The following is a 16,542-nucleotide window of genomic DNA, read 5'->3' on the forward strand; positions in this document are numbered from 1 at the left end:
GCTACCTATCCCTAAAATGCTTAAGTCATATATTACCTTTTTTCAAGTCATTTTTACCTCATTTTTAGGGCATGTTTGCTTGCATATTCTGTACTCCTTTAGGTCATAAACTTCCGAACTCTAATGATTACAATATGTATTTAAGTTGTTCCTAACATTAGGGATTCGCGTAACATTACCTAAGGATTGTATAATTTATAGAGTTGCAGGACAAAAATCAAGTTACACAGAATTGACCTTAAATACATTTGAATCATAACTTATATTATGTCGCAATTTTCTGCTTGCACTAACTCAGCACTGTGTAGTAATAAAAATATGTAAGATCAGCGACATGTTTCCCGTACAAACACATCGTACTATGAAAGTTAGGCAAGCTTTTAGAACAACCCAGAAACCTAAGTAATTCTTGCAGAGCACAACCCGGTAGAGAATACAAAGTCAGTTAGTTACTAGTTGAGATACCGGGCTGTACCAGGTGTGCTAGACGCCGCACACTATTACACTGCCTTAGAATGAATAATATATCAATATCCTACGATATCGGCACTCTTGCTCACACTAAGAATGTCAGCGCGTTCGGGCCTGATATGAGTTTGACCGGGCGAGTTGGCCGTGCGCGTAGAGGCGCGCGGCTGTGAGCTTGCATCCGGGAGATAGTAGGTTCGAATCCCCCTATCGGCAGCCCTGAAAATGGTTTTCCGTGGTTTCCCATTTTCACACCAGGCAAATGCTGGGGCTGTACCTTAATTAAGGCCACGGCCGCTTCCTTCCAACTCCTAGGCCTTTCCTATCCCATAGTCGCCATAAGACCTTTCTGTGTCGGCGCGACGTAAAGCCCCTAGCAAAAAAAAATGAGTTTGACTTCAAATAACTCGCCTGGCATGATCTAGAGACGTTGTACTGTGTCAAATTACTCCTAACTTCTCACATTTCAACAAGAGTTTCTTCATAATTCTTTCATAGAAACTACTTTTCATAACATCCTCGCAGGAATTGTTCACTGAAGAGTTTTGGTCAAGAAGATCATTTAGATTCTTTTGTGATGGATCGACCATCGTCAAAGGAAGATAGAGAGCAGTTACAATGAAACCATAGAGCAAATGATTTTCAAAATCTTTCTTCAGATTCTGCAAAGTAATTTTATATTTAGAACAATGCAATATGTCCAAAGTTTCTAACAGTGTGCTGTGATATACCTGTACCAAGAAATCTATACTGTTATCACGAACTTCCGCATTTGGACACACGCTTAGAAAGTGATGAAGGTCGATTGTTGGAGAGGAATAGAAACACAATTGGAAGTCTACCAGCTTTATGTCTGTGACGCAAGTGTCAGAATACTTGAACATCAGGTTTCTATACCAGACATCGGCATGAATAAGAGTTTTCAGCTCACCACTTTTCGCAGTCATTGATTGTAAAAAAATATCGTATATATTTTCCCGAATGTGTTTAATTTTCTCCGAGAATTTTTCGTATCCTGGCCACTTTGCCACAACGTGCTCAAGCGAATGAAGAGTGCTTTGAAAAAATGGTGTCATATCTTCCCGAATGTCTTCACTGTATAGAGGCTCCATATAACTCTGGAAAGCATTGGGATTTTGCTCGAGAAGTGCAAGGGACGAAGCATGGAATCTAGCAAGGGCTTTGGCGGCAAGTGTACAATGCGCTAGGTCCATATCTTCCAGACTATTAACCAGAGTGAACCCCGACTGACGTAAGTCTTCTAACACCAGAAACTGAACTGAGTTTTTACCGTGGTACAAACATTTGGCAGCCAATGGTCGATATTCACTTGATTCAGCTACTTCTAGAAGTTTGCTCATTGCTGGTAGAGTAACCGTAAAAAAATTAGTTTCCTTATCAAACGCGTTCGTCTTCCTAATAAATGCTTCCCGTGCCCCATCTTCGGGTTGACACTTGACGATCAGACGCAGTTCCTCTGAGTTCTGTAGTTTGACTGCAACTCGGTACATATCACTACCCATGCCATCTCCTACTGCGTTGGCCATGGAGACGTGGTAGGAAAGTATGTTAGAATCTTCATCTCCTGCACGCAGAGCCCTCTGAATGAAGTCTTTATCCAACCAAGATGGAGACGTTAGTACTTGATCCTTGATTTCCAGAGGCATTCTGAAGAACGAGAAGTGACCTAAAAAGAAAGAATTGCCTTATAAAATTGATCGATTAAGCTTGAATTTTAATAATAATTGCAGATAGGTTATGAAGGAAAATTTCTAATTCCTTTAAAATGGCCACCTAAAAGGGGAGGCAAGGGTGACACATGCCGGTGCCAGGGGTCCTGTATTTCACGGGATTGGGAAGTTTAATGGATTGATTAGGCCAGTGGTATTCAAACTTTCGTTTGGCGTACCCCAAAAATCCAATTGTTTTACTTTCATACTCCCGAAGTACGAGTATACTGCGATTATACCAGAAATAACAAATCTTCCCGAAACAATCACCAGCGCAGGAACCGCTGTTTAATGTTCACTTGTCACTGGGGACATAAGTAGGTTCTTGGCGACTGGTACCAACTGATGTGATGTAATTAGTTCCTGGTACCAACTTAACTTAGTTCCTAGTATCAACATTGGTCGCGCTGTTTAATTTATTCGTGGTTAGTTGCTACGGTCATAAATAAATTATTCGTTGCTATGGTAATCAACGAGCTATTTTTAAACATGGATGTTGTTCCGTGCGGAGGTTGCTATGTCAAAATCACTTATTTTAATTATTTCAAGAGTAAGTTTGAAAATTTATTTTATGTTAACCACGGCTTGATAACTAGGGAAAGGAATTGTGAGAAATGTGGGCATAGCACCAAACTCAGTGCACGGCGAGGGAACGAATTATTCTTTAGGTGCTCTAGAATAAGGTAGGCCTATGCTAAATTTTGGTACGAATCTTTCTTCTTCCTATGTACGGTACGTTATACTTTGTTTATGTGTGTGTATGAAGTGATTTTTCAGTATTCGTCTACCCTGGGCCATTAGTATTACTTTTTAGAAAAATATGGCTAGCTATGGAACAATCACAGATGTTTTCATTTCTCCTTTATTTATTTTAAGACTGACATCACCGCAATTTACACTTTACAGTGGTCGAATTAGACAATAAATCGTGATGATTTATTGTCTATTCCCCTAGGGAATTCCCCTGGACGAAACATTATGGCTAGCCCTGGACCATTTCTAAATATTGTTATTATTATTTATCGGGCGACAGTTCAGTTAGTGCAGCACTTTCATCCGGATAATGACAAAATCATTCGACTGGATAGGTTAGGTCCGGCTAGTGACAAAACCATTGGTCTACATAGATTAGGTCAGAAAACCATTGGTCTGCATAGGTTAGGTCAGGCTAGTGACAAAACCATTGGTCTGGATTGGTTAGGACCGCCTAGTGGCAAAACCATTGGACTGTGATCAAGCAAAGGAGGTCTGGGGGAGTAAGCACCCAGGTTAGGGCCGCAAAGCGGTTTTTTTAGACCTCTTGACATCAGCGCAATCTACACAACACTGTGTCCAGTTTTAGAATTAACACGCTTCATTTCCTCCGGACGAAACGTAACAGTTCGCCTGGACCATTTACAAAGGTTAACTCCTCTTCAAAATCCTATTTCTATAATTTTTGTCGATCAATTACAGGAGTGACATCAGCGCAATCTATGTTTTACAGTGACGAGATTCAAAATTACTGTATGGCTAGCGCTGGAACATTAAAAAGGTTATTTTCTCCTTGTTATTGATATTATTAATCATGGCTGGCGGTGGCACGAATGGGCTTTGCCATTGGCTGAAGATTTGCCCAATGAAACGGCACTCCCATAATTCATTAATGCAACAGTTTACTATTGTCCTATAGCAACGCCTATAGAAACTGCTACTGAAAAAAAAAAGAACTGAATGAGTGGATTTCAATTTTTTTTAATGCAGCTTAAGTAAACATGCATAGGAATTCCATATTCGGAAGATGTGTCGGACAATTAGTGATAAAAAGACCGCCTTTTAACGTTGTTCTGTGATTCCTTGTGTTTAGAGACGAAAGTGTGTGTACGGCTAGCTGTGCATGTACAGGGTTATTCACCTAAGATGTTACACTGAAATAACTTCTAATTCATATTCTTAAATGGTATTAAGCACTTCGTGAAACATTGTGATACATTTTCCCGTGGGATTATTAATAAAAGAGATATCGATACAAACTTAATTTCGTTATATGGAACTACAGTAATTTCTGCCTCCAGCAGAAAAGTTCGAAATATTACAAATTTAGACATGTAATAAATTCAGCGGCACACGGTTCCAAAATCCGCCTTATCCATTTTTTTTATGAAAACTGAGTTCTTAGCTTATCTCTATAACTCATGATTTAGCAGCTTTTTCAACAAAGGAACTGTTCCAAAACCCGCTTTGTCCCCGTGAAAATGTAACACAAATTCAGGTGACGTTTCCAAAACCCGCCTTATCCTAAGATGTTGTTTCCAAAATCCGACTTATCCAAACATGGGGCACCGTAACTGGAATGTATCTCAAATAATACTCTATGAAGTAAGCATTAGTACGATGTTTATGAAGTTCCAGATTCACGATGTGTTTTTTGAAACTGTTGGCAATACTATTCCCGATAATTTCGCGCCAGTTTATCACACTATGGCCGGCCGCGATGTAGGGGTAGCGTGCCTGCCTCTTACCCGGAGGCCCCGGGTTCTATTCCCGGCCAGGTCAGGGATTTTTACCTGCATCTGAGGGCTGGTTTGAGGTCCACTCAGCCTACGTGATTAAAATTGTGGAGCTATCTGACGGTGAGATGGCGGGCCCGGTCTAGAAAGCCAAAAATAACAGCCGAGAGGATCCGTCGTGCTGATCACACGACACCTCGTAATCTGTAGGCTGAGAAGCGGTCGCTAGGTAGGCCATGGCCCTTCGGGGCTGTTGCGCCATGGTTTTTTTTAATCACACTATGATTGATATTGAGTTAAATCACCGACATTCATATCCTTCTATATTTTTATGTAATACGATTAAAATATTTTTATGATTCCAAAGAGCATAAATAATAAAAGAATGTCGATTATAATGTCAATTAATAACCAAAATTTTCATTATAAAATTTTAGCTACGTTTGCAAACCCCATCCTTATCACGACGACAGTTCCAAAACTCTCCTTATTCAATGTTGAGTAAATATCTTCCTTCTACGTCACGAAATGTATGTAGCTCTTCAATTATATCAATACATGTAAGTACGTTGATATAATAAACATGAATAAACACTTTTATTCTACTGAAGATGAGCAAGAAACGTATTTTTTTTTTTTCGTCTCCTGAAAAATTTGTTAAAATGGATAAGGCGGATTTTGGAACTGTGCGCCTATTGCTTTTTGCTTTCACTGGTGCAAGGTTGTATTGATAAGCAAGCTGTTTCCTTGTAATCCCAGCCACATAACTGGTGCTGTATGCTCAAACATGTCTCGTGAATACAATCTGATGTATCCCTTGGGTTTACTACGTATTTATGACAGGTGAGCTGAATATGGCAAATGGAGGTGCATGCTTTTAAAAGAAACAAAATAATACTATTGATTACACAGCTTTATTTTCTCCGGTTTGAGAATACAGTGCGAGTAAACTGAGAAACGATGGAACAATAAAATTTAACGAAAACCTTTTTGTTGCGTTTGGATTTTTCATGATTATGAAAAGTTAACGCTGGACGAATGTTGGTAGGTAATAGATAATAATGTTATTGGCTTTACGCCCGCTAATTACTTTTACTGTTTTCGGAGATACTGAGGTGCCGGAATTTAGTCCCGCAGGAGTTTTTAACGTGCCAGAAAATCTACCTACCCGAGGCTGTCTTATATGAGCATCTTCAGATACCACCGGACTGAGCTATTACCGAACCTGCGAAGTTGGGCTCAGAAGGCCAGCGCCTCAACTGTCGAAGCCACTCAGACCGGCTGGAGGTAATACAGTATGGTGCTAAATATTAATTTGGACGTTTTCAGGTATTCCTACGTCACATCGAAAATATATACAGCTTTAGTTATGTTCCTTTGTAACCAACACTATTTCATTTCTTTCCGTTCTAAGATCCCCGACATCTTCCTTTCTTTCTTCTTTCTTAATCCGTTTACCCTCCAGGGTTGATTTTTCCCTCGAACTCAGCGAGGGATCCCACATCTACCACCACAAGGGCGGTGTCCTGGAACATGGGACTTTGGGTCGGGAATACAACTGGTGAGGAGATCCAGTACATCGCCCAGGCGGCTTGACCTGCTATACAGAACAGGGGCCTTGTGGGGTATGGTAAGACTGAAAGGAAGCTGCCGTGGCCTTAAGTTAGGTACCATCCTGGCATTTACCTTGTGGATAAGTGGGAAACCACGGAAAACCACTTCGAGGATAGCTGAGGTGGGAATCGAACCCCCCTCTACTCAGTTGATCTACCGAGACTGAGTGGATCCTGTTCCAGTCCTCGTACCACTTTTCAAATTTCGTAGCAGAGGCGGGAATCGAACTCGGGCCTCCAGAGGTGGCATCTAATCACACTAACCACTACACCACAGAGGCGGACACATGTACAGTATACACAGTCCTGCCTGTAAAATACATACAGTACCAGTTGTGGGCTGGGATCACAATGAGAAACAGCTGAAATGTTATCACGTCCTTCTGCCACCGAACGGCAAGACCAGCGCCCACTCTCAGCCACTAGAATCGCAAATTGAAGTATCAGAACGTAATTGTCCAATATATGAAAAAACTGCATGTCTCGATTCGTAATATTTTGATTGTTTCTGTTAGTTGCAGAAATTACTATAGCTCCGTTTTGAAAAAAAACGAAGTTTTTGTCGATATCTCTGTTTATATTATTATTATTATTATTATTATTATTATTATTATTATTATTATTATTATTATTGGAAAGGCGCACATGCCGTGCAGAATACCATTACATTACATTTACATTACATACACATCACTTTTCTTTGCTATAAGCTACGATGGATTTCTGTCTATTCCTGCATTTTACAATATGGTATCTATCACAGAATTCCAAGCACAACTCACACACACATTCGTTATTTGGTTCGTGAAATAATTTGTTACAGCACACCTTGTGGTGGAAACCATGGATCGCCAACCTCGTCGTCACGTGTCGCATATCATGATTAGCTTCCATCCAGGTCCTGTCTTGCATAGCAGATGTTGCATAGAAGTCCTCCGGTATGTTGTTTTTCTTCTCATGCAGATCTTGTATAAGCTGTTTGAAGCTGGCACTAGCTGGAAGTATGAGCTCGCATCTCAGATCCTCTATTAGGAAGGTCTCCCTGGTAAGCTCATACACTAGCCTCGATCTTGCATTCTGCGGGACTCCTAAAATTCTCTTCAGGTATCTAGCCTTTACTCGCTCCAATTCTTCCAGCTGTTTGTACGTGAGGTATTCTCCCACTAATTCTATGCCATACGTCAGAACAGGTAGTATCTTTAACCTAAACAGGTCCATAGCTGTGCTAATCGATAGTTGTGTGATGTTTCTGATTTCATTCATAGCTCTAGTGGCCGCCACTGCTCTAGATCTTATATGTAAACTGAAACTCTTTCCCGTTGTTTGAATTGTGATACCTAGATATGTAAAATTGTTAGCCCTCTTGAGTGGTTTGCCATTGCATTTGATATTCTCTGCTTCAGTGAGTCTTCCTCCTTTCCTAAATACTACCAATTCCGTTTCCTCTTCGTTTATTTGGATGTCGTTTCTCTCCGCCCATTCACATAATGTGTTCAGCGATACTTGCAGTTTATCTATATCTGTCGCTGCGATGGCCATGTCATCAGCGTATACGTATGTGCTTGTTCCTGCCATTCCTTTGGTGACATCGTTCGTGAGAACATTAAACAGGATAGGGCTGAGTGGATCTCCTTGGAGGACACCGTTCGTCTGTGACAGCCAGTCAGATATGTCTATTCCATCATCTATCTGTGTGTAGTTTTCTGCCAGTATGTTCGATATCAGGGTCGTTGTGCTCGTTCTTCCAATTAGTTCCTCCAGTTTATCTATTAATACCTTTTTGTTGACCATATCGAAGGCTTTTGAGTAGTCAACAAAAACCACATATAGTTTTCCTTTTGGTCTGTCTGTCGTCTGTTTTATTTGTTCCAACAGGTTTTCTACTGCCCGAGTCGTGGACCTTCACTTTCTAAAACCAAACTGTTCCTCTGGTAGAAGAGGTTCTAGCTTCTCTGCCAGCCTTTTGGCGAGGATTCCTGTTAGGAGTTTCAGTAATGTAGATTCCAACGCTATTCCTCTATACGCGTTTGGGTTCTCTGTGTCTCCTTTTCCCTTGTATAATAGCTTGATTGTTGTTGACTTTCTCCATTCGTCTGGTATACTTCCTAATTCTAAACATTTATTAGAAGGAAGGTCCATATCGGTAGGTATTCTTGTGCTGTCTGCTTTAAGTGTTCACTTCTTATTCCATCTACTCCTGGTACTCTGTTATTCCTCATTTTCTGTATCGCTTTCGCAATTTCATCCGTGGTGAAGATCTCATCAGCTTGTGGAGTCATAGGTGTCTTAATCATGGGTCTTGTTTCTTTTGAGCAAATTACTATTCTTATATGATCTATCCATGTTTCCATAGGTATGTTGGGCTGTATTTTCTGCCCTTTTGGCCTCAGAGCTCGGTAGGGGTCTTCTTCTGCCTCCTCTACCATTTTCTTATTTTCTTCTTCCAGGTGTTGCTTTTTCTTCTTTTTTATTAGGTCCTTGTATTTCTTTCGTTCTCGTTGGTATTCTTCGGTGGTTGCGCTTGCCATTTGTCCTCTAGTTTTATGTAGTGTTTTCAGTGTCAGTTTTCTTTGTTCATAACATTCTCTGTCGAACCACGGCCTCGCCTTCCTATTTGAATCTTGTGTGGTGGTCCCACTTATTATAGTTGATTTCAGCCATGTAGCGGCCTCATCAATATTTCCTGCTCTTATTGCTCCTTCAATCTTATCTTTTTCTTTCATTTTCCCTTTAATTTTTTCCATGTCCAGGATCTTGCCAAATGTTATATTTCGTCTTTCATCTAATTTGCTACTTCTACCGTTTTCTATATTTAATTGTACTGGAATGTGTTTACGGATGACTGCTGCTTCTTTTTTCACTGTGGTGGCAAGGTGTTTTGATCTAAAACCCTTTGTGATTATTAGGTCTATTGTGCTAGCCCCGTTATGCCCTATGTATGTCCAGTCCTCCTGTCTGTTGTGTATTGTAAAGCCTTCGTTTGTTAGATATTCCATTACTTCTTTGCATTTTCTATCTTGCCTATTTATTGCACAATTCAGATCTCCCGCAATGATTATCTTATCCACACTTCTACTGTGATCCAAGGTCATCCCTAGTTTATCTATTATGTCTGTCGCGGTGTGATCTGGATTAAAGTAGACTGCTACTATAACTCCAATTCTTGTCCTGACAACCAGCATGTTTTCTTCTCTTAATAGTAGTTTGAAGTAGTGATGGGCACTATCGAATGTGCACTATCGAAATATTCGATAGTTTCATACTATCGAAATATTCGATTGTTTTAAACGGTATTCGAATGATTCATTCGCTTTTCGAAAAGCGAATGCAGCTGTTCCCTCCCACACCCCTTCACTCGAAAAGCGAATGAATTTACGACTTCTACCGATTGGCAGCCGATTCAGTTCGTATGATATCGGAAGAATTCTCTCTCTCTCTTTCTAACACCCAAACACATGATATCTGTGAGGAAACGGCGGGATTTAAGAACCAATTGAAATGCCTTCTAATCATAACACTGCACATTAACCAATTGAAATGTATTATTACTCAAAACAATGCGCACATCCTGATTATACCCCTTATTCATAGTTGCAAATGAATGTCTTGCGCCGTTTCAGTGAATAGGTCTTTGCAAAATATTGATTATTAATAAGAGTGCACTTTAAAATAAATAGTTTTTACGTACTTCGTTTTCTAGTTTTCTTACTTTATACTCAATTTTATAGTTTTTTTCTTAGTTTTATAGTTTTTCTTCGTTTTCTTACTTTATACTCAGTTTTATAGTTTTTTCTTAGTTTTATAGTTTTTCTTCGTTTTCTTACTTTATACTCAGTTTTATAGTTTTTTCTTAGCTTTATAGTTTTTCTTCGTTTTTTTTTACATAGTCTTAAGTGCTAAAATAAAAATACAACATGAACAGAAAAAATAGATCTTTAGTGTGGGACCATTTTGAGAAAAGAACTCCGGGCACAGCATTATGTTTACTGTGTAAAAGTGAATTTAAGTATAAAAATAACACTTCAAACTTGAGAGATCATCTGAAGCGCAAACATGTAAGTGTATTCAGAAGTGAACGAGAAGGAGCAAGAGATGCAGATGATCAACTCAGTGCAACTCCTAGTCACAGTACAAGGATAGAACATGTTCCCTGTGCTCCAGTAATTCCATCTTCATCAGCAGGATTAACAGGCATGATTAGAAGAGTTCCTGCTCTTCAATTAACACTTGCTGGAAGTGTTCAGTCAAGAGAACTGTCTGAAGAAAAACTAAATAGAATTAATGTGGCATTGTCTGAAATGATTGCAACAGATTTGCAACCATTATCTGTAGTCGACAACAAAGGGTTTAAGAAATTAATTAAGGAATTGGAACCCAGATATTAACTTCCAAGTCGTAGAGTTTTGAGTTGTTCACTACTTCCAGACCTCTACCAGAACATCCAACAGTCTGTTCAAGATGAACTTAATACAGCACGTTATCTGTCTGCAACAACTGATATCTGGACGTCTTCAAGTAACACTTCACACATGACAGTAACAGCTCATTTTATTAATAATGAATATGAGCTGAAATGTTATGTTTTGTCTACAGTACAGCTCACAACAACCATACTGGCACTTACTTAGCAGCTGTTCTTAGAGCTATATTTGAGCAGTGGAATATAATGTCTAAGTTGGTGGCAGTGGTAACTGATGGTGGAGCCAATATCAAATCCGCTGTCAGCATTCTAGGACTGTCTCATCTACCTTGTGTAGCGCATCTGCTTAATTTAGTTATCCAGCATGCATTGACAGATACTCAGGAACTAGATAGTGTCCTTCAAGCAAGCAGGGCAATAGTATCTTATTTTAAATCTAGTGTTCTTGCTTCTGACAAACTCAAATCAGTTCAACTTCAAATGGGACAGACTGATTTGAAAGTAAAGAAGGATGTAATAACAAGGTGGAACTCTGTCTATTACATGCTTCAGATCAAAGAGGCTTTACCTGCAGCATTGGTATCATTGCCAGGTAGTCCAATGGCATTAACAACAGATCAGTGGAAAGTAATTGAAGACTGTGTCTTGCTATTGAAACCTATGGAACTTATGACTACAGAATTGTCTGGCCAAAAGTACCCAACCCTATCCTCGATCATCCCTTTAGTAAGAGGGCTCCAAATAAGCATTACAGGAAAAACTGCAAGTACGGCTATCGGCAGATCCCTACAAGAAACATTACTGTTTGAAATAAATAAAAGGTTGGGGAAAGTTGAGAAAATGGATCTACCGTCTGCTGCCACAATATTAGATCCCCGTTTCAAGAAAGCAGGATTTGGAGTAGACAGTAACGCAGAAAATGCAAAAAAATTTATAACAGATGATTTAGCTGCTCTCTTCCAATCAAGAATGAGAATGAATACCCAGTGCCCTACCGACCAAGATATTCAAGATAATGTTGCAACAGATGTGTATCCTGATGACAATGAATGTCTCCTTGGTTATTTGGATGCTAAAGTAGCAGATCATATGAAAAATGAGAATCCAGTGAGTAATGCCATTATCATGTTTAGGCAGTATCTTGACCAACCATATGAGGACAGAAGAAAATCCCCACTTGCTTTCTGGAAGAGTAAGAAGTTGGTGATGGAAGAACTCAGCAGATTAGCTGAGAAGTATTTGTGTATTCCTGCAACTTCTGTCCCATCTGAAAGGGTATTTTCAAAAGCAGGCCAGATCATGAGTGAGAAGAGGAACAGGCTAAAAGGGAAGAATCTGGATATGTTGCTATTTCTAAACATGAATTTGTAAATGTGACAAAGAGAGACACCCTCAAGAGGTAGGCAGCTGTCCTTTATAAAGGAAACCAAAAACATTCAGCCTGTCAATTAATCTGAAGACAAAACATTAGTAAAATTAATGTTATACTTTTAATATTATATGTTTGCTGTAATGTATAGCAGTAATTAATATTCTTTCTTTTCAAGGGTAGCTATCCAGTGATGATCCCTTTTCATTTTTATTAATTCATTGATGTGTAGATGATTGTGTACATTTTGGTGCAATTCTTTTAGAATATGAATGACCATAAGTAGAGCATTAATTGGCAGTGCAAACTGTTTAAAAATGTATACAGTAAATTACTACATATGTATTCTGGTGCATTTGCAATACTTACAAATCTTTTGGTTTATTGGTATTGCTGCAGTATTTGTTCTTTCACACTTACCAGTACATAAATTTTGCTTTATTGATACTGTTGCAATGTTTGTACTTTCATACATGTTGCTTGATCAGTCAAAGACATTTTCTAATTTAGGTTGGTGCAAATATGTAATATTTCTTAATAGGAAGAATAATTAAGTATTGGAATAATTTACCAAGGGAGATGTTCAATAAATTTCCAAATAATTTAAATTTAAGATAGACGAGGCTAACAACTAACTGGAAATCTGCCCCCTGAAAGAAAACCCTAAATTCAAATCATTGGTGATTGATTGATTTTTGATATTTCTCAATGTATCTAGATATAAACATGACTTCTTAGGTATATTTGTGTCTTCGTAATATCCATAGATATACTTTATTTTCTAGTTTGGTTGTGTGAATTGTGATAAAGTAGGCCTACAAAAAATACAGCAATTAGTTGACATTGTACTTTAAAGAGGCTACTGTTAGGTACACTTAAAAATGTAGATATTACTCCCAAATGTAATTACTGTATATAATGTACAGGTACGGGTACTTGATTTTATATTTTATTTTCAGTTGGCCATGTGAATTGTGATAAAATAGGCCTACAGAAAATAGAGCAGTAACTTAACATTGTACTTAAAAGTGGCTACTGTTAGGTACACTTAAAAATATAGGCATTATTTTTCCAAATATATGTAATAACTGTTTACAATGCACATGTACCTAATTTTCTACTTTATTTAGAGATGGTCTAGTAAATTCTCATAAAGTAGACGTACAAAAAGTGCAGCAATATCATTGTACTTCAAAGTGTCCGCTGTTACCTTTAAACATGTAAATGTTGTTGTTGTTGTTGTAATCTATGGTTTTATTGGGAAGTAATTCCAATACAAAACTGATATCTCTAAACAACAGTAATATACAAATAACATTAATAATGTACAGATGTATTAGGAAACAGACTGTTGTTTCATCTTGTTCTTGGCCAACCAGTATAGGGCTGGGTTGGGTTGAGTCCTGTGTTCTGCAGTAGGTGTTTCGAGTCTATCATTGACCCAGTAATTTTGCAGATGGTACACTTTTCTGTCGGGTAAATTTTGATTCTAGCTAGATGGGCAGCTAAGCAGTCACGTCCTGCTTCCAATCTGAAGATCGCCACTGCTTCTTTCCTCAGCTTGCTTTTATTTTTGTCCGAGAGGTCATTTATTTTTTTCCATTTCTTCATTGCAGTAAGTTGGGTAGTTTCTTTCTTCCAATTTTCAAGGTTTTTATTTGTGATTATCATCTTGATTGAGTTAGCTACCAGAGGTTTGTTTTCATCTAGGTACTAGTGCCTTTTCTTGCTAGTTTATCTGTCACTTCATTGCCTTCTACTTCTACATGTGTGGGGATCCATTGTAAAGTGATGTTTCACTTTAAAGTTTTTAATTTTGTTAGTAGGTATTTAATGTCATGAATTCTTGATGAATGGGTTTTGATATTTGAGGATACTGCTTGTATGGCAGCTAGAGAATCTGCGAGTAGGACTGCTTTTTCAAATTAATTGACTCTATAAATTAGATGTTGTAGGTCAAGACAAATGGCTTCTATTTCTCCATCGAAGTTGGTGTAAATATTACTTCCAAATATATGTTATTACTGTGCACAATGTAAAGGTATTTGATTTTATATTTTATTTTCAGTTGGTCATGTGAGTTTTGATAAAGTAGGCATATGGAAAATAGAGCAATAAGTTAATATTGTACTTAAAAGTTGCTACCAGTACTGATAGGTAGGTACACTTAAAAATGTAATTTTTTCCAGATATATGTAATAACTGTGTACAATGCCCAGGTACTTATTTTCTACTTTATTATCAGATGGTTATGTAAATTATCATAAAGTGGGCCTACAGGAAGTGCAGCAATATCATTGTACTTTAAAGTGTCCACTGTTACCTTTAAATATTACCTCCAAATATATGCAATTACTGTGTATAATGTAAAGGTACTTGATTTTATACTTTATTTTCAGTTGTTTATGTGAACTGTGATGAAGCAAGCCTACAGAAAATAGTGCAATGACATTTCAAAGTGGCTACTGTTAATTAATACCAATATAAATGGTCCGTTATTGGACATGATAACTTTTCCAGCTAACTCATTCCTGGTTGCCAGTGTTTCACCTCAGTGTGCTAAGTTGGGCTCATCAGTCAGTAAATAGCACACCCACCAAGACGCATGGCCAGTGCATACCGTGGAGGCCACTGCGTAGGCTACTTGGAGCCACTGGCATTACCAGTGCACTATGAGAGACTGTCTCATTACCAAAAATTGATGTCTGCCTGGCCATCAGATGATATAAAAAAAAAAAAATAAAAAAAAAAAATAAAATAAAGGTATTTGATTTTATATTTTATTTTCAGTTGGTCATGTGAGTTTTGATAAAGTAGGCATATGGAAAATAGAGCAGTAAGTTAATATTGTACTTAAAAGTTGCTACCAGTACTGATAGGTAGGTACACTTAAAAATGTAATATTTTCCAGATATATGTAATAACTGTGTACAATGCCCAGGTACTTATTTTCTACTTTATTATCAGATGGTTATGTAAATTATCATTTTTGTAATCAGATTGTGAATATAGCTGCCATTGTCATTTATTTGTATTGCACCAAGAAGAGCCTTGGCTCAGGTGCCTATATTGAAATGAAATAAAATAAAAAAAATAAAATAAATAGATGTTGATTCCCATAGGGAACCTGGAATATTTGTCCTGAATGAGTAAATTTATAATACCAATATAAATGGTCTGTTATTGGACATTATAAATTTTCCAGCTAACTCATTCCTGGTTGCCAGCATTTCGCCCCAGTGTGCTACGTTGGGCTCATCAGTTGGTAAATAGCACACCCACCAAGACGCATTGCTAGTGCATACCATGGAGGCCAGTGCGTAGCCATATGGCCAGGCAGGCATCAATTTTTCGTAATGAGACAGTCTCTCATAGTGCATTGGCACTGCCGGTGGCTCCAAGTAGCCTACGCAGTGGCCTCCACAGTATGCTCTAGCCATGCGTCTTGGTTGGTGTGCTATTTACCAACTGATGAGCACAACTTAGCACACTGGGGCGAAACGTTGGCAACCAGGAATGAGTTACCTGGAAAATGTACTCATTCGGGACAAATATTTCAGGTTCCCTATGGGAATCACTATCTATATCATACTGTTCGGTACACTTAAAATATAGGTATTACTTCCAAATATAGGCCTATATAATTACTGTGTGGAATGTAAGGATCAAGGGTATAGGTGTTTGGTACAGTTGTAAAATTATTTTGTACTTTTCCATTTTCCATATGACAAACTTATAAGCTGCATGATAATGTGTGTTGTACGACATGATTTGTTAACCATTCGATGTCCACAGAATTCGTGGTTTTATCCGCGATAATAACCTATTTAATTTATGATCCATCTTAAAAATTTACAATGCAGAGGATTTTGTCCTAACCTAACAGTTACTACTCGCAACCTTCTTGTAAGAATTTTAGGTTATGGAATATCACAAATTAAATGTAATAATACAGCTAAAATGGGCTACTTTTAATTTATTATTACAGAAAATGTCCTATGTTTAAACCTAATTCTTAAGTGTCATTTGTGAATATATTACTATTTCGCGGTATATTATAGGTATATATTTGAAGCTTCACTGAAATATTATGTGTTCAATGGGTTTATTTCATTGTTTACGCGATCACGTTAGCCATTTTCTTCTGGACTCACGAATAAGTAAAGCGAATGAAAATAACAGGAAAAGTAACTGGAAACTATCGAATGCAATGCTCCTTAAAGCCGTAAACAACTTACAGAAACCGAATGCAAGGCTAGCGAAGAACCGAATGAAAACAATCGAATGAATATTCGATAGTTTTCTTGTAGAAGCGAATAGTATTCGATTGTTAAAAGTATTCGATAGTGCCCACCACTAGTTTGAAGCGGGTCAGTTGTGGTTTGATGATGCATAGCACACCGCCCGCTGGTCTTACTCTTCTCATACACTGTATCGCATAGGCATGAAAATT

At 38.1% G+C, this 16,542-nt stretch overlaps 1 protein-coding gene across 1 annotated transcript in view; it reads right to left on the minus strand.

Annotated features, from left to right (window-relative positions):
- Window positions 1-352: 352 nt before the first annotated feature.
- The window catches only part of LOC136863338 (uncharacterized), a 67,971-nt gene continuing 51,781 nt past the window's right edge, over window positions 353-16,542 (minus strand). The window contains exon 2 of the mRNA XM_067139728.2: window positions 353-2,155. Coding sequence (XP_066995829.2) covers window positions 909-2,135 — 1,227 coding nt within the window. The 5' untranslated portion in view covers window positions 2,136-2,155 and the 3' untranslated portion in view covers window positions 353-908. The remainder of the gene's footprint in view (window positions 2,156-16,542) is intronic.

Source organism: Anabrus simplex, chromosome 1, assembly GCF_040414725.1.
Source record: "Anabrus simplex isolate iqAnaSimp1 chromosome 1, ASM4041472v1, whole genome shotgun sequence".
Taxonomy (NCBI): Eukaryota; Metazoa; Arthropoda; class Insecta; order Orthoptera; family Tettigoniidae; genus Anabrus; species Anabrus simplex.